Genomic DNA, 22,180 nt, shown 5'->3' with positions numbered 1-22,180 from the left:
GGAAACTTCACCACAAAGTCATTTTAGCATTTCAATGCTAAAAAGTGGATAAAATATCATGAAAGGCTTTTATTTTGAAAGTGTGTTTCCTCTCTGTGTGTGTGTCTGTCTGTCTCCACTGTGTATGTTGAGGGAGAAAAACTCAGGTAAAGTGTGTGGACACAGCTCTGAGGCTGATCACATGATCTCATGCAGCTGTGTCCGTTACCATGACAATGACTGCTGCCTGCCTGCTGAGTCATGTGAGGCAAATGCAAAGGCAGGGTGGGAAAGTACTGAGACTATGCCTCGCAAAATGCTCAAAATATGAAAAAGTATTAGTCCTATCGAAACAATTCAAAAACTGTGAGTGGCAAAAGGCTTCAATGAACACACTGATGTACTTTATTTGAAGATACTCCATAAAATGAAGGCGTGGTGGCGATTTTAAAACAGCCCCCCGTTTGTGATTTGAGTAGAATTTAAGAACCTCTGTTATAATGGGCTCCAATGGGAGTTTCAGCCGGCACTCTCTCTGCTTCTGGACACTTGGAGAAAGAACCGTCAGTCCTGTCACTATGAGAGTTACATTTACTTAAAGAAGACAAAAATACCTACATTCTGATGTATAGTTTGTTTATGTAAGATTAAAGTTGACTGAAGGAAAGAAGGAAAAGAAGGAAATAAGTTGCTAAAAGTGGAAGCTGAAAAGTTGGAGTGCGTGTGATGTCACCCACTCTAGCTGCTCCAACATTCCGCAATACACACTAATGGAAAAGTTGAAAAAGCTCCAAAAGTTGCCTAAAACTAAAACTGCGATTATTCAAAAAGTATAAAAGATACAAAGAAGCTGATCCACCCAGAAAAAGTTGAAAGGGTCTAGACCCGTATAAAGTTTAAATGAAGTTTCTACGTTCGATACAAGAAGCAGATCAAAAGAGGCAAGTTGAAGGGAAGTTTTAAGTGACTTCCATTCTAGGAAGGCGAATGGATTCTAGGGGCGACTGTGGCGCAGGAAGGTAGAGCGGTTGTCCACCAATCTCACAGTTGTTGGTTCAATCCCCGGCTCCTCTGGTCACATGTCCTTGAGCAAGACACTGAACCCCAACTTAGTTGCTCCCGGTGAGTGTTGGCCAGCTGCATAGCAGCTCCCCCATCGGTGTATGAATGTGTGTGTGATTGTGAGTGTGATTGGGTAAATAAGAAGCAGTGTAAAGCGCTTTGAGTGCCAATAGGTAGAAAAGCGCTATATAAGTGCAGACCATTTACCATTTACCATTCATTTTCTATGGGAAGAAAAATTGATAAAAAGTGAAATATAATAAAAAGTATAAAAGTTATTAATAAGAAAAGTAATAGCCTAGATCTCCTAAAAGAGACCTACGTTTAGGAAGTGGAACGAAGTTTCTACGACAAACCGTCTAGGAGTAGATAGTGACCGAAGAAAGTTCTATAATAATAATAATAATAATAATAATAATAATAATAATAATAATAAAGAAAAGGATCTCAATAGTGTGAGAGCTGTGCTTACAGCTCTCCCACTAACTAGAATGGGCATTTCCTGCAGAAAATGCGTGTGATTGCTGAAAGCCAGCCGCCGCAACCTGCTGCAGCCATCGCCGAATCTGCAGCTCTGAACGTTGTAGAAGCGACAGGCAACACTGTAACATGTGTAGTTTTTTAAAATATTAAACAACTAGTGAGTTGCAGTACCGCAAACGGCCGCCAGGTGGCGAACGTGGTAGTACTAAAAGCCCTGTACAACATAGAAGTGAAATCAGAAAAAAAAACAATTTTTTTGAGTTAAAAAACGAGTTAAATAACTGACCACATGGTGGCGCTAGAGAGCCCACACTGTAACATGTGAAGCATTACATCATGGGGCAGCTTTCCTGAAAGTTTCATAACAATATCACGTGTACTTTCCGAGATACAGCCGTGTGAAGATTGTTCTCATAGACGGCAAAAAACAAATCATACAAATATTCATAATAATTATTGTACATCAGCTGTCAGCCCACAGAGTAATACATCAACTCTCCTAACTGTACTTAACATATTACAGTTGGAACCATGTTTCTATCTGTAAGCGTGTAGGACTAGTTGCATGTCAAAACAACTAACATAAACATGCTGATAACTGACCACACGGTGGCGCTAGAGAGCCCACGCTGTAACATTTGAAGCACTTCATCATGGGACAGTAGTAATCAAGGTTTCATAACGATATCACGTGTAGTTTAGGAGATATACCCATGTGAAGATTGCTCCCATAGACGGCAATGCAAAGTAAAAATCATACAAATATTCATAACAATTATTGTACATCAGCTGTCAGCCCACAGAGTAATACATCATCTCTCCTAACTGTACTTAACATATTACAGTTGGAACCATGTTTCTAGCTGTAAGCGTGTAGGACTAGTAGCATGTCAAAAAACGCACAAAAACATGCTGATAGCTGACCACACGGTGGCGCTATAGAGCCCACGCTGTAACATGTGAAGCACTTCATCATGGGACAGCATCCCACAAAGCAGCATCATGCTACCATGTGTAGTTTTTGAGATATTGCAGTTTAAACATCACTCCCATAGACTTTCCATTAAAAAAAAATGCATATTAATATTCATAATAATTACAGTACATTAGCTATCAGCACACAGGGTAATAGCACACCTCTCCCAACCATGCTTAACATGTTACAGTTGGAACCATGTTTACAGCTGTTAGCACGTAGGAGTTTTTGCACGCCGAAAAACGTACGGAAGAATCCGGAATAATAATAAAATTAAATACTGGAAACAACAATAGTGTGATTGCTTTCAGCAATCACACTAATAATAATAAAGAAAAGGATCTCAATAGTGTGAGAGCTGTGCTTACAGCTCTCACACTAATAAAGATAAAGGATCTCATAAGTGTGAGAGCTGTGCTTACAGCTCTCCCACTAATTAGCCCATTTTATTATGGCTACACACAAACATGTTAGTGGTAGAATATGCTCTGTTAACCAGATGTAAGATATCAGAATCCATTGGCTGTCTAGGGATTTTTTTTTTCCCGCTTGCTCTTAATGTCTTTACCAAATGGAGAATAAGCTTTAAAATAACCATGTTGTGTCCTTATCTTAATCAGTTCCTTGTCATTAATGTGGGAAGATGTGCTTGGTTTGTACTATGTAATAAATCGCACCACTTTTCCAGTCGGTCCAATCCTTTAATAAGATAATTCTTCCCCTTGCTCTCATTGTTTGCGAAGCACTTAACTGCCATATCGGAAATTAAAATGACATGGAAGCGTTTGCGTGGTTTCATTGTTTGAAAATTGGTAATTACAGGCAGCTGTGAATAACACTCTGTAAGTGGAAATATGACTAAAAACTAGTGGTATGTTGGGCTGCCAGCTGTCCTGATAACAACCGTTGGAGTTTGTGGTTTTTACTGTCCTTTGGTTATCAGAATGTGACAGTGATGGACTGCTAAGACTGCAGTTTTGCAATTGGTTTCAGTTCTTGTTTTAGGTCTGCAGAAGTAAACCTTTTCATTTTTTAAGTAGTTTCATACTGAATCTGTCTTGATCTTGGCATCTATGTCAACATAATGTGTCATGTCAAGTCCTTCAATTACAAGTATTCTTTTATTTATTATAAACCCACACAAGCACGAGGAGAACAGGCAAATTCCACACAGATAGGTTGAAGCTGGCAGGTAGATTTCAACTGAAGAGCTTCTCACTGTCAGAAGCATTAAACACCATCACTGTGCTTCCCAGGACATTTCACAATCCTCAAACCGGCAATTATAATTAGTGGGAGAGCTGTAAGCACAGCTCTCACACTATTGAGATCCTTTTCTTTATTATTATTAGTGGGAGAGCTGTAAGCACAGCTCTCACACTATTGAGATCCTTTTCTTTATTATTATTAGTGGGAGAGCTGTAAGCACAGCTCTCACACTATTGAGATCCTTTCTCTTTATTATTAGTGGGAGAGCTGTAAGCACAGCTCTCACACTATTGAGATCCTTTCTCTTTATTAGTGGGAGAGCTGTAAGCACAGCTCTCATTAGTGGGAGAGCTGTAAGCACAGCTCTCACACTTATGAGATCCTTTTCTTTATTATTATTATTATTTCGCCGTTTTTCGGTCACTATCTCCTCCTAGACGGTTTGTCGTAGAAACTTCGTTCCACTTCCTAAACGTAGGTCTCTTTTTTAGGAGATCTATGCTATTACTTTTCTCATTAATAACTTTTATACTTTTTATTATATTTCACTTTTTATGAACTTTTTTTCCCATAGAAAATGAATGGAAGGCACTTAAAATTTCCCTTCAACTTGCCACTTTTCATCTGCCTCTTGTGTCGTCATACTTTGGAGTAGAAACTTCATTTAAACTTTATACGGGTCTAGTCCCTTTCAACTTTTTCTGGGTGGATCAGCTTCTTTCTATCTTTTATACTTTTTGAATAATCGCAGTTTTAGTTTTAGGCAACTTTTGGAGCTTTTTCAACTTTTCCATTAGTGTGTATTGCGGAATGTTGGAGCAGCTAGAGTGGGTGACATCACACGCACTCTAACTTTTCAGCTTCCACTTTTAGCAACTTTTTTCCTTCTTTTCCTTCTTTCCTTCAGTCAACTTTAATCTTACATAAACAAACTATACATCAGAATGTAGGTATTTTTGTCTTCTTTCAGTAAATGTAACTCTCATAGTGACAGGACTGACGGTTCTTTCTCCAAGTGTCCAGAAGCAGAGAGAGTGCCGTCAAAACTCCCATTGGAGCCCATTATAACAGAGGTTCTTAAATTCTAATCAAATCACAAACGGGGGGCTGTTTTAAAATCGCCACCACGCCTTCATTTTATGGAGTATCTTCAAATAAAGTACATCAGTGTGTTCATTGAAGCCTTTTGTCACTCACAGTTTTTGAATTGTTTCGATAGGACTAATACTTTTTCATATTTTGAGCATTTTGCGAGGCATAGTCTCAGCACTTTTCCAGCCTGCCTTTGCATTTGGCTCACATGACTCAGCAGGCGGGCAGCGGGCAGCAGTCATTGTCATGGTAACGGACACAGCTGCATGACGTCATGTAATCAGCCTCAGAGCTGTGTCCACACACTTTACCTGAGTTTTTCTCCCTCAACAGACACAGTGGAGACACACACAGACACACACCCTCACAGACAGGAAATACCCTTTCAAAATAAAAGCCTTTCATAATACTTTATCCACTTTTTAGCATTTAAATGCTAAAATGACTTTGTGGTGAAGTTTCCCTACACACACACCCTCACAGATAGGAAAAACACTTTCAAAATAAAAGCCTTTCATAATATTTTATCCACTTTTTAGCATTTAAATGCTAAAATGACTTTGTGGTGAAGTTTCCCTACACACACACCCTCACAGACAGGAAACACACTTTCAAAATAAAAGCCTTTTATCATTCTTATTTTAATTATTTAGCATTTAAATGCTAAAATGAGTTTGTTTTGAAGTCTCCCTACAGTGGACACACAAACTACCACACAGACACAGACAGGAAACACACTTTCAAATTAAAAGCTCTTTTCAACTTTTTTTTCTCAACAGTTTTTCAGCATTAAAATGGTTCCTTCATTTCTAAGTAGTTACTTCTAGCTTTTTTCTTTACACTTTAATAGCAACTTTTTTACTTTGCTTCTTTTTTTGTTTCTTTGAACTTTGGGAATATTTACCTTTTCCTTTGTTTCTTACTACTTCTTTCCACTTTTGTTAATCAAGTTGTTGCTTTTTCACTTCTTCCTTTACACTTTTAATAGCAACTTTTTTACTTTGCTTCTTTCTTTGTTTCTTTTAACTTTGGGAATATTTACCTTTTCCTTTGTTTCTTACTACTTCTTTCCACTTTTGTTAATCAAGTTGTTGCTTTTTCACTTCTTACTTTTTTCTTTACACTTTCAATAGGAACTTTTTACTTTGCTTCTTTTTCTGTTTCTTTACACTTTAAATATCACCTTTTTAGCTATTTACTTCCTCCATTGTTACTTTCTACTTTTTTTCTTTTCTGAATTCAACTTTTCTTGGTATTTTGGATTTTTTCTTTTATTGTCATCTTCTTTCTTTCTCTTTTTGTTCGTATTTATCTCTCTTCAGCGTTTGCGGCTTTGAACGTGCAAACGCCTCTGCTCTCAGCAGCTTCTGAGCGGTCGGCCTCTACCGGGCGACTTAACAGCTCTCCCACGTAATTTCCTTGGAAATTGCCTTTTCTAGTTATTATTATTATTGTTTTTATTTCGCCGTTTTTCGGTCACTATCTCCTCCTAGACGGTTTGTCGTAGAAACTCCGTTCCACTTCCTAATCGTAGGTCTCTTTTAGGACATGTGGGCTATTACTTTTCTCATTAATAACTTTTATACTTTTTATTATATTTCACTTTTTATCAACTTTTCTTCCCATTGAAAATGAATGGAAGCCACTTAAAACTTCCCTTCAACTTGCCACTTTTCATCTGCCTCTTGTGTCGTCATACTTTGGAGTAGAAACTTCATTTAAAGTTTATACGGGTCTAGTCCCTTTCAACTTTTTCTGTGTTGATCAGCTTCTTTGTATCTTTTATACTTTTTGAATAATCGCAGTTTTAGTTTTAGGCAACTTTTGGAGCTTTTTCAACTTTTCCATTAGTGTGTATTGCGGAATGTTGGAGCAGCTAGAGTGGGTGACATCACACGCACTCTAACTTTTCAGCTTCCACTTTTAGCAACTTTTTTCCTTCTTTTCCTTCTTTCCTTCAGTCAACTTTAATCTTACATAAACAAACTATACATCAGAATGTAGGTATTTTTGTCTTCTTTCAGTAAATGTAACTCTCATAGTGACAGGACTGACGGTTCTTTCACCAAGTGTCCAGAAGCAGAGAGAGTGCCGGCTGAAACTCCCATTGGAGCCCATTATAACAGAGGTTCTTAAATTCTAATCAAATCACAAACGGGGGGCTGTTTTAAAATCGCCACCACGCCTTCATTTTATGGAGTATCTTCAAATAAAGTACATCAGTGTGTTCATTGAAGCCTTTTGTCACTCACAGTTTTTGGATTGTTTCGATAGGACTAATACCTTTTCATATTTTGAGCATTTTGCGAGGCATAGTCTCAGCAATTTTCCAGCCTGCCTTTGCATTTGGCTCACATGACTCAGCAGGCGGGCAGCAGTCATTGTCATGGTAACGGACACAGCTGCATGACGTCATGTAATCAGCCTCAGAGCTGTGTCCACACACTTTACCTGAGTTTTTCTCCCTCAATATACACAGTGGAGACAGACACACACACACACCCTCACAGACAGGAAACACTTTCAAAGTAAAAGCCTTTCATAATATTTTATCCACTTTTTAGCATTTAAATGCTAAAATGACTTTGTGGTGAAGTTTCCCTACACACACACCCTCACAGACAGGAAACACACTTTCAAAATAAAAGCCTTTTATCATTCTTATTTTAATTATTTATCATTTAAATGCTAAAATGAGTTTGTTTTGAAGTCTCCCTACAGTGGACACACAAACTACCACACAGACACAGACAGGAAACACACTTTCAAATTAAAAGCTCTTTTCATCTTTTTTTTTTCAACAGTTTTTCAGCATTAAAATGGTTCCTTCATTTCTAAGTAGTTACTTCTAGCTTTTTTCTTTACACTTTAATAGCAACTTTTTTACTTTGCTTCTTTTTTTGTTTCTTTTAACTTTGGGAATATTTACCTTTTCCTTTGTTTCTTACTACTTCTTTCCACTTTTGTTAATCAAGTTGTTGCTTTTTCACTTCTTCCTTTACACTTTTAATAGCAACTTTTTTACTTTGCTTCTTTCTTTGTTTCTTTTAACTTTGGGAATATTTACCTTTTCCTTTGTTTCTTACTACTTCTTTCCACTTTTGTTAATCAAGTTGTTGCTTTTTCACTTCTTACTTTTTTCTTTACACTTTCAATAGCAACTTTTCACTTTGCTTCATTTTCTGTTTCTTTACACTTTAAATATCAACTTTTTACTTATTTACTTCCTCCATGGTTACTTTCTACTTTTTTTCTTTTCTGAATTCAACTTTTCCTGGGATTTTGGATTTTTTCCTTTTCTTGTCATCTTCTTCTTTCTCTTTTTGTTTGTATTTATCTCTCTTCAGCGTTTGCGGCTTTGAACGTACAAACGCCTCTGCTCTCAGCAGCTTCTGAGCGGTCGGCCTCTACCGGGCGACTTAACAGCTCTCCCACGTAATTTCCTTGGAAATTGCCTTTTCTAGTTATTATTATTATTATTATTATTATTATTATAGCTCGTTTTTCGGTCGCTATCTAGTCCTAGACGGTTTGTCGTAGAAACTTCGTTCCACTTCCTAAACGTAGGTCCCTTTTAGGACAGGGGTGGTATTACTTTTCTCATTAATAACTTTTATACTTTTTATTATATTTCACTTTTTATGAATTTTTTTTCCCATAGAAAATGAATGGAAGGCACTTAAAATTTCCCTTCAACTTGCCTCTTTTTAACTGCTTCTTGTAGCTTCATAGTTTTACGTAGAAACTTCATTTAAAGTTTATACAGGTCTAGTCCCTTTCAACTTTTTCTGTGTTGATCAGCTTCTTTGTATCTTTTATACTTTTTGAATAATCGCAGTTTTAGTTTTAGGCAACTTTTGGAGCTTTTTCAACTTTTCCATTAGTGTGTATTGCGGAATGTTGGAGCAGCTAGAGTGGGTGACATCACACGCACTCTAACTTTTCAGCTTCCACTTTTAGCAACTTTTTTCCTTCTTTTCCTTCTTTCCTTCAGTCAACTTTAATCTTACATAAACAAACTATACATCAGAATGTAGGTATTTTTGTGTTCTTTCAGTAAATGTAACTCTCATAGTCACAGGACTGACGGTTCTTTCTCCAAGTGTCCAGAAGCAGAGAGAGTGCCGTCAAAACTCCCATTGGAGCCCATTATAACAGAGGTTCTTAAATTCTAATCAAATCACAAACGGGGGGCTGTTTTAAAATCGCCACCACGCCTTCATTTTATGGAGTATCTTCAAATAAAGTACATCAGTGTGTTCATTGAAGCCTTTTGTCACTCACAGTTTTTGAATTGTTTCGATAGGACTAATACTTTTTCATATTTTGAGCATTTTGCGAGGCATAGTCTCAGCACTTTTCCAGCCTGCCTTTGCATTTGGCTCACATGACTCAGCAGGCAGGCAGCGGGCAGCAGTCATTGTCATGGTAACGGACACAGCTGCATGACGTCATGTAATCAGCCTCAGAGCTGTGTCCACACACTTTACCTGAGTTTTTCTCCCTCAACATACACAGTGGAGACACACACAGACACACACCCTCACGGACAGGAAATACCCTTTCAAAATAAAAGCCTTTCATAATATTTTATCCACTTTTTAGCATTTAAATGCTAAAATGACTTTGTGGTGAAGTTTCCCTACACACACCCTCACAGACAGGAAACACACTTTCAGAATAAAAGCCTTTTATCATTCTTATTTTAATTATTTATCATTTAAATGCTAAAATGAGTTTGTTTTGAAGTCTCCCTACAGTGGACACACAAACTACCACACAGACACAGACAGGAAACACACTTTCAAATTAAAAGCTCTTTTCATCTTTTTTTTTTCAACAGTTTATCAGCATTAAAATGGTTCCTTCATTTCTAAGTAGTTACTTCTAGCTTTTTTCTTTACACTTTAATAGCAACTTTTTTACTTTGCTTCTTTTTTTGTTTCTTTTAACTTTGGAAATATTTACCTTTTCCTTTGTTTCTTACTACTTCTTTCCACTTTTGTTAATCAAGTTGTTGCTTTTTCACTTCTTCCTTTACACTTTTAAAAGCAACTTTTTTCCTTTGCTTCTTTCTTTGTTTCTTTTACCTTTGGGAATATTTACCTTTTCCTTTGTTTCTTACTACTTCTTTCCACTTTTGTTAATCAAGTTGTTGCTTTTTCACTTCTTACTTTTTTCTTTACACTTTCAATAGCAACTTTTTACTTTGCTTCTTTTTCTGTTTCTTTACACTTTAAATATCAACTTTTTACTTATTTACTTCCTCCATTGTTACTTTCTACTTTTTTTCTTTTCTGAATTCAACTTTTCCTGGGATTTTGGATTTTTTCCTTTTCTTGTCATCTTCTTTTTTCTCTTTTTCTTTGTATTTATCTCTCTTCAGCGTTTGCGGCTTTGAACGTGCAAACGCCTCTGCTCTCAGCAGCTTCTGAGCGGTCGGCCTCTACCGGGCGACTTAACAGCTCTCCCACGTAATTTCCTTGGAAATTGCCTTTTCTAGTTGTATTTTATATATTTATATTTAGGCCATTGACTAGTGCTGTTTAATACTAGTGTTTTTTTTTGTGTGTGTGTTTTTTAAGCAAGAACTTCTTTGTACCTTTACTATTAGACCACTTCAATAATGCAGTGTACAAACACAGATAGAATGCATGATGTCTTGGTAATACAAAGGACACGTATTAAACAGAGGCTGTTTCAACTTTTTGGTATCAAACTGAGGCAAGGAAATTAACCCCAAGTTTTACCCCATGGGTCAGGCAAGCACCTTACATAGTAGTCACCATTGTTGGGGTGTGTGAAAGTGAAAGATCACTTTAAAGCACTTTGGTTAAAAGGACTATGTTGGCAAACCACTGACCATTTGTTATAAACCCCTCCCCTTACAAACTTATTTGCAGAACCTTATCAGTTGGTCTATGGAGACCATCTTTTCATTGTTTACTGCTTTTTGGATGTACTAAAACAAAAAAAAGATGCTCCCTTTGGCAGATATTAGGCAAGGCAGTGACAAGCTTGCACTCTACACTGGTTCTGCGAGTCAGCATTTTGTCTGACTCAAACTTCAGCACTTTATATGGCACACTGAAGATGTGCAAGTCCTCTTTAATCAGCTAGAATAAGGTGGGGACACTGTCTGCAATATTAATTTGTAAATACCTGCTTTTTTATTTAATTTTTTTTACATACTATATAAAATCATGTACTATCATTAGTACAACCCACAGTGCTGGAAACCCCACTGTACATGTACGCTCTTAATCCTCTTCTTCGGGCAGATCTTAGAGGTAAACACATGTTCTGTTCTTATTATAGTTAGCACAGTAGTGTGCTTTTAATAAATCATCGGTGGTGTATGTACTATATAATGCATGTTTCATTATTTGGGGATAAAATTGCGTTATAGAAAAGTTTGGATGAAGAACTGCCTTGCACACATTACTTGATACAGACATGTAACTTACTGAGGATGTAGTCCATATAAAACACAGGCGACTGGAGGGCAAATGGGGCTTAACTTGTTTTTATAATAAGCAGTTCAAACCTAAACATGGCTAATAACTAGTTAACCCCCTGCATCTGAATGTTTGCAAGTCATTACAGAGAACTGGCATATAGAAATGTTTGTTAGCGAGGACAGTTGTCCACTTAAATGAGGTTTTTCTTCTTTAATTTGTAGTCATGGCTTGAAAGCAAACATTGGTCATATCTGCTGTCACTCTTAAGCCCAACAGAAGAACTGTGTTGCTTCAGCAGACAAAAGAATGGCCTCCCCTTGTGTTGGTAATTACAGAGCAGAACTGTCGCAGACCCATTATTATTAAAGAAGCAAGCATCTTCCAGTTCTGTGGGGAGGGGAGCTTCATGTGATTTTATGCCTACTCCTTGTACATTGCCCCCCTGCCAGCACATTTGGAGAATATTAGTGGGGGTGGAAAGGGGGGGGGATGCATTGTCCCAGCACACATGGATGGGTGTTTGCGAATACCCAGGAGGGGCAGTCCAGTTTAAATATGGCTGTTCAAGCACACATTTGGTTGAGGATGATTGATTTGGTATTTTCTGTCGCCTCTGGATTTCTGCATTATAACATTCTTGCAAGAGCAAGCCGACACAATGTAAGGTGGTTTGGCAAATAATGCCTGTGGGTTGAGCACAAAATGATTTGTGGTGGGGGAAAAAATGGCATTATCCATATTCACTGCTACTTTTGCTCTTAAAAGAGGAAAAACAAATCTAAAAGATCAACAATGAAAATCTACCTGGTGCCTTTTTGTTTTAATCCACATATCATCATGTGATTCATGAAATAGCTGTTTAGAGATGCAGCACTTGCCTTCCTGTTTCCCCACCAAAGTATGCAGTGGTTGGAACGACTAAACCCTTTTGTTAAGGGCAACTCCCTCAGGTGCCTGATTGTCATTTCAGCTCATCAGAAACGCTGTCGACGCTATCAACCTATCACAGGAAGGACGTGAAGGAAAAAATATCACTTGCACAAAACTGAATTATTTCTTTTGCTTCCTGTTTAGCCAGATACTGTCATTAAGAGCATCTGTTGTTCTTTATTACTTCATCTTTTATATAAAAAGTCCTGTTTTTTATTTTTGGCTTTATTTTCTTGCATCCTTAGGTGGTATCTGATGCTGCAGGCCAAGGTGTCACTATAACTGGCAGTAAGACCTTCAACAATTGGAACTGGCCAAATGCTGTTATCTTTGCCGCCACAGTTATCACTACAATAGGTGAGTGCTTTTGGCGTTAAACTGATTTTATTCTAACGGGGAAAAAGACTGAGTAGTGTTAGTGCCCCTTTGTATTACTTGGACACATTGACCTACAGCAAATATTGGATTAAGAAATATGTGGCAAGAGTTTTGAATTCATACCACAGAGACAATCTTTTGGCACCGAAGCATTGTTGAAACTGCACATTGCTGAAACAACCTGGCATTAATGGATTGTTTTTATTTATTATTTTCAATCTTCTTAAGGATATGGCAACATTGCCCCCAAAACGTCAGCAGTTCGTGTTTTTTGTATCTTCTATGGACTGTTTGGTGTGCCTTTGTGTCTCACCTGGATCAGTGAGCTGGGAAAGTTCTTTGGTGGCAGAGCCAAGCACCCGGGCCAGTTTCTAACCAAGAAAGGATTTTCACTGGTGAGCTGATATGGACTTCCCACTTCTGGCAAACATATTTTTATCTCTCTGTGGTATCACAAACACTCCACCTGATATAACGGTTTCTCTTTTTACTTTTCCAGAGAAAGGCTCAGTTTACATGCACAGCTATCTTTCTTCTCTGGGGTGTGCTGGTGCATTTAGTCCTTCCACCTTTTGTATTTATGTCCCAGGAGGGCTGGACATACATCGAAGGTTTGTACTTCTCATTTGTCACACTGACCACAATTGGCTTTGAAGACATGGTAGCAGGCAAGTTGAGAAATAGTTTTTCAATTCAATTCAATTCAACTTTATTTATATAGCGCCAATTCAAAACAAAGTCATCTCAGGGCACTTTACAGAATAAAGTCAAGATTATAAAGATATATATAAAGAGAACCCAACAATTCCCCCTGGAGCAAGCCATAGGCAACAGTGGAGAGGAAAAACTCCTTTTAACGTAAGAAACCTCCAGCAGATCCAGGCTCAGGGTGGACGGCCATCTGCCTCGACCGGTTGGGGTGAGTGGAAAGGGGAGAGAGAAAAGAACAGAGCAACAAAAGCAACAACAAAACATCGGGCAGATTGGTAGGATCAGTAGCTTCACGCTGGAAGACACACAGCTTCAAAGCCGGGGGACACCTGCAGAAAGGGACAGAGAGAGGGGGACAGAGGAGGACAAAGACAACTACGGGAGAGAACACACAGAGTTAGTGGTGACAATTGCTGGATGAGAGGAGAGGAGAGATGGTCAAGAGGAGGAAAGGAGCTCAGTGCATTGGGGGGTGGGTCCCCCAGCAGTCTAAGCCTATGGCAGCATAACTATATGCTTTATTAAAAAGGAAGGTTTTAAGCCTAGACTTAAAAGTAGAGAGGGTTTCTGCTTCCCGAATCTGAACTGGGAGCTGGTTCCACAAGAGAGGAGCTTGATAGCTAAAGGCTCTACCTCCCATTCTACTTTTGGAAATTCTGGGAACCACAAGTAGGCCTGCATTCTGAGAGCGAAGTGGTCTACTGGGATGATATGGTGCTATGAGGTCTTCTAAATATGATGGAGCCTGACCATTCAGAGCTTTATATGTAAGAAGCAGGGTTTTAAATTCTATTCTACATTTAATGGGAAGCCAATGGAGAGAAGCTAGTGAAGGTGAAATATGATCTCTCTTGCTAGTTCCAGTCAGCACTCTTGCTGCAGCATTTTGGATTAATTGCAGGCTCTTTAGGGAGTTACTGGGGCATCCTGAAAGTAGGGAATTGCAGTAGTCCAACCTAGAGGTAACAAATGCATGGACCAGTTTTTCGGCATCACTTTGAGACAGGATGCTCCTAATTTTGGCAATGTTCCGTAGGTGGAAGAAGGCTGTTCTAGAGATTTGTTTTATGTGAGTTAAAGGATAGATCCTGATCAAAAATAACTCCAAGGTTCCTTGCAGTAGTACTGGAGGCCAGACTTATGCCATCTAGTGTAACAATATGGTTGGACATCATATCTCTGAGATTTTTGGGCCCAAATACTATGACTTCAGTTTTGTCTGAGTTTAAAAGTAAAAAATTGTGGGACATCCAGGCCTTTATGTCTTGTAGGCATGCTTGAAGCTTGATTAACTGATTATTTTCATCTGGTTCCATAGATAAATATAGCTGGGTATCATCAGCATAACAGTGGAAATTTATGGAGTGTTTTCTAATAATGTTGCCTAAAGGAGACATATATAAAGTAAAAAGTATTGGTCCTAACACAGAGCCTTGTGGAAATCCATAGCTAACCTTTGTGTGCATGGAGGATTCATCATTAACATGAACAAATTGAAATCTATCAGATAGATAAGATTTAAACCAACCTAGTGCAGTTCCTGTAATTCCAATTTCATGTTCCAGTCTCTGTAATAAAATGTTATGATCAATGGTATCAAATGCAGCACTAAGATCTAACAGAACAAGTATAGAGATGAGTCCAGTATCTGAGGCGATGAGAAGATCGTTGGTGACTTTTACCAGTGCTGTTTCTGTACTATGATGAACTCTAAATCCTGACTGAAAGTCTTCATACAAATTATTCCTATGAAGGTGATCACATAATTGTTTTGCGACTACTTTTTCAATTATTTTAGAAATAAAGGGGAGATTAGATATTGGTCTGTAATTGGCTAAAACACCTGGGTCAAGACAGGGTTTTTTAAGTAATGGTTTAATTACAGCTACCTTATAGGCCTGTGGTACATGGCCTGTTTCTAAAGATAGATTTATGATATCTAATATGAATGTATTTATTAAGGGTAAAGCTTCCTTGAGCAGCTTAGTTGGAATAGGGTCTAGCAGACAGGTTGTTGGTTTAGATGAGGTAATAATTGAAGTTAGCTCAGAGAGATCTATGGGTAAAAAGCAGTCTAACAGGGAGTGGGGCCTTATCGATGACACTAGCACTGTTGAACATGAAGATCTATCTGTAATTTTTGGGGGGAGGATCTGGTGAATTCGTTCTCTAATAGCTACAATTTTATTCATAAAGAAGCTCATGAAGTCATTGCTGCTCAAAGTTAAGGGAATAGTAGGCTCAACAGAACTATGGCTCTTAGTCAGCCTGGCTACAGTGCTGAACAGAAACCGGGGGTTTTTCTTGTTTTCTTCTATTAATGATGAATAATATGCTGTTCTGGCATCACTGAGAGCTTTTTTGTACATTTTTAAACTATTTTTCCAGGCTAAATGAGATTCTTCTAACTTTCTGGAACGCCACTTCCTTTCTAACTTTCGTGTTTCCTGTTTTAAGTTGCGTGTTTGTGAACTATACCATGGAGATCGCCTCTGCTGGTTTACTGCCTTCTTTTTTAGAGGGGCAACACTATCGAGTATTGTACGTAGTGAGGCTGCAGAATTGTCAACAAGATAATCTACTTGTGCAGGAGTAACATTAAGGAGACTACTTTCCATTGTATTAACATATGGTGAAGCAAATGATGAAGAAATAATTTCTTTAAATTTGTTGACAGCTTTTTCACTTAAGCATCTGCTATAGTGGAATTTGTCCCTAACTGCTATATAGTCTGTTATTGTAAATTCAAATGTTATTAAAAAATGGTCAGACAGAAGAGAGTTGTGAGGAAATATGGTTAAATTATCCGCTTCAATTCCATACGTAAGGACAAGGTCTAACGTGTGACTAAAACAGTGAGTAGGTTTATTTACATTTTGGGAAAAAACAATTGAATCTAATAATGAATTAAAGGCAGTGCTCAGGCAGTTACTGTCAGCATCTACATGAATGTTAGTCACCCACTATAATGACTTTATCTGTACTAAGCACTAAATCAGATAGAAAATCAGAAAATTCAATCAAAAACTCTGAATAAGGGACTGGAGGACGGTACACGATAACAAATAATAGTGGTTTTTGAGTTTTCCAGTTTGGGTGTGAAACGCTAAGAGTAAGGCTCTCAAATGAGTTATAACTATGTTTAGGTCTAGGGTTTATTGATAAGCTAGAATGGAAGATTGCTGCAACTCCTCCACCTCGGCCTGTGCTTCTAGGAACATGATAGTTAATATGACTTGGGGGGGTTGACTCATTTAAACTGACATATTCTTCCTGATGCAACCAAGTTTCAGTGAGACAGAATAAATCGAATTGATGATCACTTATTAAGTCATTTACTAACAGAGATTTAGAAGAGAGAGATCTGATATTTAATAATCCACATTTAATAGTTTTGGGCTTTTGTTCTGTAAGAGGAGTAGTCTTAACTATTATTAGGTTATTATGATTAACTCCTCTTGTTGTCATATTTACTTTATGTAATTTAGGTCGGGGAACAGACACAGTCTCTATAGGTATGTGGGAGTTGTGGGGGGGTGACGGTTGTAAGGACACTGCAGAGAGGCGTGTAGGACTGGATCTCTGCATCCTAGGCTCAACTCTGGATTGTCATACTTTTGGTTGTTTAATAAAACCAGCCATATTTCTGGATAAGAAAGCTGCACCATCTAAAGTAGGATGGATGCCATCTCTCCTAATCAGCCTAGGTTTTCCCCAAAAACATTTCCAATTGTCTATGTAGCCCACATCGTTTGCTGGACACCACCTAGACAGCCAGCGGTTGAATGACGACATGCGGGTGTACATGTCGTCACTGGTCAGATTTGGCAGGGGGCCAGAGAAAATTACGGAGTCCGACATTGTTTTGGCAAAGTTACACACCCATTCAACGTTCATTTTAGTGACCTCCGATTTGCGTAATCGGGCGTCATTAACTCCCACGTGAATAATAATATTACTGTATTTACGTTTATCCTTAGCCAGGAGTTTCAAATATGATTCAACGTCGCCCGCTCTGGCCCCAGGAAGACATTTGACTACGGCCGCTGGAGTCTCTAACTTCACGTTTCTGACTATGGAGCTGCCAATTACCAGAGTTGGTTTCTCAGCGGGTGTGTCGCTGAGTGGGGAAAATCGGTTAGAAACGTGAACCGACTGGTGGTGAACCTCGGGCGTCTGTTTAGCATTAGATCTCTTACGAACCGTCACCCAGCCGGACTGGCTTCCCAGCTGCTCGGGAACTGCCGGGGGACAGCTAGCAGGGGCTACGCTAGGTCGGCCCGCACCAGCTACCGGGGCCTGACTAGCGGAGTTGTTTTCCATGGTGCGGAGCCGTGCGTCCAATTCCGTGAGCCTCGCCTCCAAAGCTGCAAAAACCTTACACTTATTACATATACCATTATCACTAATGGAGGCAGAGGAAAAACTGAACATAAGACACACCGAGCAAGTGAGAGAAGGAGAGACAGAGGGAGACAGAGAAGCCATTGCTAATGGATAACTGCTAAGCTAACGAAGCTAATATAAGTGAAATGTGGAATTTGTAAACTTTAGCTGGTTATGTTTTGCAAAAGCAGGTGCTTGTGTAATACAAGCGTATGTTACGACTAAGTATTAATTATTGTGCGAAGAAACCACTTATTTAAGTAAAAATAACAGCTACAATTAATCAGTAAACAATCCTTCGGTAGAAACCCAAGAGTGTGCAGAAACAGGAAGTGACGCGATACGCTTACCGCACGAGCAGCCAAATGCCAATTATTTTCTAACTTAAGCCATAAAACTTGTGGTAAAAATGATCAATTAAAGGTCCACCATGTTTATATTGAATTGTTTATCCTGTCCAAGAGACAGTATCCACAGATAACAGGAGAAAAAAAAAGGTTAATCTCTTAGACAACCTGTCAGAAAAGGCAGTACACTATTTAAACTCCTCTTTTCTTTCAGGTGTGGAACCCAACACAGAATACCCAACTCTGTACCGTTACTTTGTGGAAGTATGGATTTATCTGGGGTTGGCCTGGCTCTCTTTGTTCTTTAACTGGAAAGTGCGCATGGTGATTGAAGCTCACAAGGCTCTGAAGAAACGCCGCAAGCTGCGAAAGCTATCACTCGATGAACTCCGGCACTACAAATTATCTCACAAAGCTCCCCTTCCATTGTCACCCACTCCCAATGATGTCAACATTTTCAGCTTCCTGTCCGAGAAGCAGGAGGGCTACAATGACTTGATAAAACAGATTGGCAAAAAAAATAGCAGAACCAATGGTACAGCTGTCAATGCCATCAATAAATCCAAAGAGATTGCTCGTTCCAAGAGTTGCAGTGAAGCGCCCATGTTTAACGGGCACAAAATTCTTAGTCTGGACCGTTCACCACGCCAAAAGAGACGCTATAGTTTTAGTGACCGTGTCACTGTTGCTTTTTCAAAGTCTAAGAGCTACCTTCTCGGCTCAGACAATGGTTTGCTGCTAACTGAAGATCATGTAGAAGGTGACTTTGATCAGGACCAAATATATGAAAACCAACTTGACAAGGATGTTGACCTTGAGAATGGAGGAGTTGGAGACTGTGGAACAGGTGGTCAAAGGACATGGGAAGATTACCATGCACTAATATTCCAAAATGCAAACATTACTTTTATAGACGAGGAGAACTTTCTAACCACTAACCTGGAGGAGGAGAACGCTGAGGAGGAGGAGGAGGATGATGATTCTAAAGCAAAACTGTCTATTACTACATGTGATGAAAACCTGTCAAATTCAAAGGAGGAGCAGTGTTTTGCATCGAAAGAGTCTGTGTTTACTAGTGACTGTTTGGAACACGGCCACTCCTATGAGAAACTTGTAGAGGAATATGCAAAGGAAGAAAATACAGAATCTTGATATCACAGAAGCTTTCGCTACATAAAGTCAGCAGTACTTGGCATTCAATTACAAGGTTTGAATTTGAATGTGCAATATGAGAGAATACATAATGCTTCATTGCACTTTGAGGATCTAACTATGAGACCACAGAGCCAAGTTTAAATTTTTTTTTGTTAAACATTTTAAGAGTTGATATAAGACAAACTCTGGGACAAAATAATGTCCAACATCTTAATGAACACAGACTACAGAGCATGGAACCCTAAGTGTATTTAATAGCTGCTTTATTATGTCTTTTGCAAGGTTTGAGAAACTATATTCAACACATTTTAATGTAATGTCCAAACCGAAAACAATGTTCCACGAATGGGTTTTTCTACTCTTTGGTTAAGAAATTATATGTGGAAATGAATTTTATTTTCCCATAGGTCCAGTGAAACACATACATCATATTGGTGTTTTTTTTATAGTATTTATTCAGGTTAAGGACATTATAGCTTTTCATTCAATGTCTACATGAGTTTTATGTCTCTTGTTGCACAATTTCACCTTATGACATTTCAAAGTCCAACCTTTTTAAAAACCCTAGCCAAACATTGTTCTGAAGAAAATTAAGGAATCCTGGGACCATTCTCGCTCTTTCTTTAGTACTTCTTTGTTCATTTTGTGAAGTTCTTGGTAACCTTGTGTGCCTGAGATTCTATTTATTTTTGACTGTATGCAACAGAATTGTGACTGCACTAGAGGTCATAGGTGATGCAAAGGCAACATCTGTAAGTCCTACAGCCACCTGGGACTAATGCTAAAAAGGAAAGTTTTTAAATTTACCAGTAGATTAGCTTAGACACAGGGCCTTTGTTTTTTTGGGAGGGGTGGGGAGTTGTTGTTTTTTTTTCGACTGCTGTATAAAACAATGTTCCAAACCATACTCCCCACTGTGACATACAGTTGACGTTCCTTAGAATACACTGAAACCGGTTTTGTGACCACATACTTTGCAGTTGTGTTTTTGCTGTAGACAGCATGTCAATTGTCAAATCTGTGGTTGCTGGGCCCTACACCATGGCAATGCATAATGGCAATGAAACATTTACGGCAACGAGATTTTCTGTCTGTCTAACACCCTTTCATTTCATTGTATTAGCCATGTAAACACTGGGCCAAAAGCCCATCATGCTTCAAACACAGTCTCACTCATGACATGACCTTGCTGTTTGTGCTTGCCTTTAGGGGCTTGCGCTGGCATGATTATGACAAGCAGCCAAGGTCAACTTATAACAGATCAATGCTCCCTTGACGTCTAAAGTCGGTCATGAGACAAAGACTGTATTGGTGCCTTTGATTAATGTATAGTATTTTCTCTGGAAACTATTGTGGAAACACACATGAAATCTTGAGGGACCACTATATTCTGTCCAATGACTTCTTGCTTACCTGCTGCGTTTTGCACATTAACTTGCACACAAAAAGTTGAAACTGTCAATGATTAAACATGGCTACTTTGAATTTAAAACCAGCAGACACATGAACCGTAACATCCCAAGTTTTGAAACTGCTTTACAGATTACTGGCATTACGTGACTGTGCCTTAAATCCAATGCAAAGCAGAGGATATTCGTTACAATGTAACATTTATTATGTACTTTGCAGTGGCTCACTGTAAAAATGTAGCCTTTCACACTTCCTGTTTTTACTGTGTTTTCGCCCTCTTCAATCATAGGGCTGGCATTGTAGAGCATACTATTCCTACTCATTTTTATTTGTTTTCATCAAACTGTGGTACTTGTCTGGAGTCCATTTCAAACCTCCTTTCCATGTCTCTAGATCATTAACTAAGAACAGGTTAGGCTGGTTTAACCCTTTAGTCCTGTAAAAGGTGCCTTACTCTGTAAAAACTCCAAAATACTCTGTCATTTTTAAATAAATTATTCATGTTTGTATATTATTATTTACAAAAATGTAAATATTGTGTAAAATAAAGACATAAGGAATTGTGGGGTGTTTGTTTCTTTTTTAAGGTGTTTTTTCTTTATTTATTTTTTAAAAGGAGTAGTCCACCAACTTTACACGAGTTCTATTGAGCAGGTCTTCAGTATAATCTCGCTGCTTGTTGTAGTAAAAGGAATATTTCAAAGTTTGAAGAAGGACCTTAACTTTTAGCAGGAATGCATAAAAAGATGCTACTGAGCTAAATTTGGGGGAAATTTGTTATTCTAGTCTCACCCATTGCCGCCAAAAGTGAAGATTTTGGCCCCTGCTTTATCAATGTTGGCCATTCTTTCAACAAATATTGAAGTATGAATTTCCTTGGTTGACAGTCAAAGGGTTGAGCATGTCCACAAAACAAACCTCCCATACCCTAGAATAACATTTACCTGCAAGTGCAGGTAAGAATCAAAAGGTACAATAATAAACCCCTGATTCTTCCCTTTACATGTTCTGTTGAAACTAATCACATGAGTTTGCACATAAAAGTAAATTAAACAAGTCGTGTTCTTGGTAATCGACTTTGCTCATTATGCACACGCACTTCAAGGTCATGCTGTCAGACAAGTAAACCACACTGTCAAAGTAGCAGAGATCTGGCATGCAGACCTAGTAATAACACTACAAACAGGATAATGAGTAATATTCTGGACACACATGAGGGAACTTCCTTCACATTGTCTGTGTTTGTTTAAAGTTGACCTCGGTAGTTTGTTAGATTATCAGTAAATGACTGGGATGCTGGAGTATTTTAGTGTGGCGGATCTACTGACACCGGCTAAAAATAAATATGAGCAACCGTTTTTTTTTGTGGGGAAAAACTTGTTTATGAAATATGCCCAAACTGCGGCCTTCCATGCATTAACAAAGACATTACATTAATTGATATTTTTGTTATTTTTATTTAATACCTAAGTGCTGATTCTCTTGACGGTAAATGAGTCAATGCTTCTTGGTTTAACAGTCTGCAGTGGAAATACATGTTTTTCTCTGCATTTCCACTATTAATATTTCAATAGACTAGACAGCATTAAATAACTTTTGCC

The 22,180-nt window shown here is 38.4% G+C and overlaps 1 protein-coding gene across 1 annotated transcript in view; it reads left to right on the top strand.

The window, feature by feature from the left end:
* The window catches only part of LOC137101057 (potassium channel subfamily K member 5-like), a 53,054-nt gene extending 31,914 nt beyond the window's left edge, over window positions 1–21,140 (top strand). Inside the window, exons 2-5 of the mRNA XM_067478934.1 lie at window positions 12,438–12,549; window positions 12,799–12,965; window positions 13,070–13,181; window positions 18,229–21,140. Coding sequence (XP_067335035.1) covers window positions 12,438–12,549; window positions 12,799–12,965; window positions 13,070–13,181; window positions 18,229–19,166 — 1,329 coding nt within the window. The 3' untranslated portion in view covers window positions 19,167–21,140. The remainder of the gene's footprint in view (window positions 1–12,437; window positions 12,550–12,798; window positions 12,966–13,069; window positions 13,182–18,228) is intronic.
* The last annotated feature ends 1,040 nt before the right edge of the window (window positions 21,141–22,180 follow it).

This window comes from Channa argus, chromosome 16, assembly GCF_033026475.1.
Source record: "Channa argus isolate prfri chromosome 16, Channa argus male v1.0, whole genome shotgun sequence".
Taxonomy (NCBI): domain Eukaryota; kingdom Metazoa; phylum Chordata; class Actinopteri; order Anabantiformes; family Channidae; genus Channa; species Channa argus.
The sequence above is the reverse complement of the archived record's forward strand: the minus strand, read 5'-3'. Positions and strand labels throughout refer to the sequence as shown.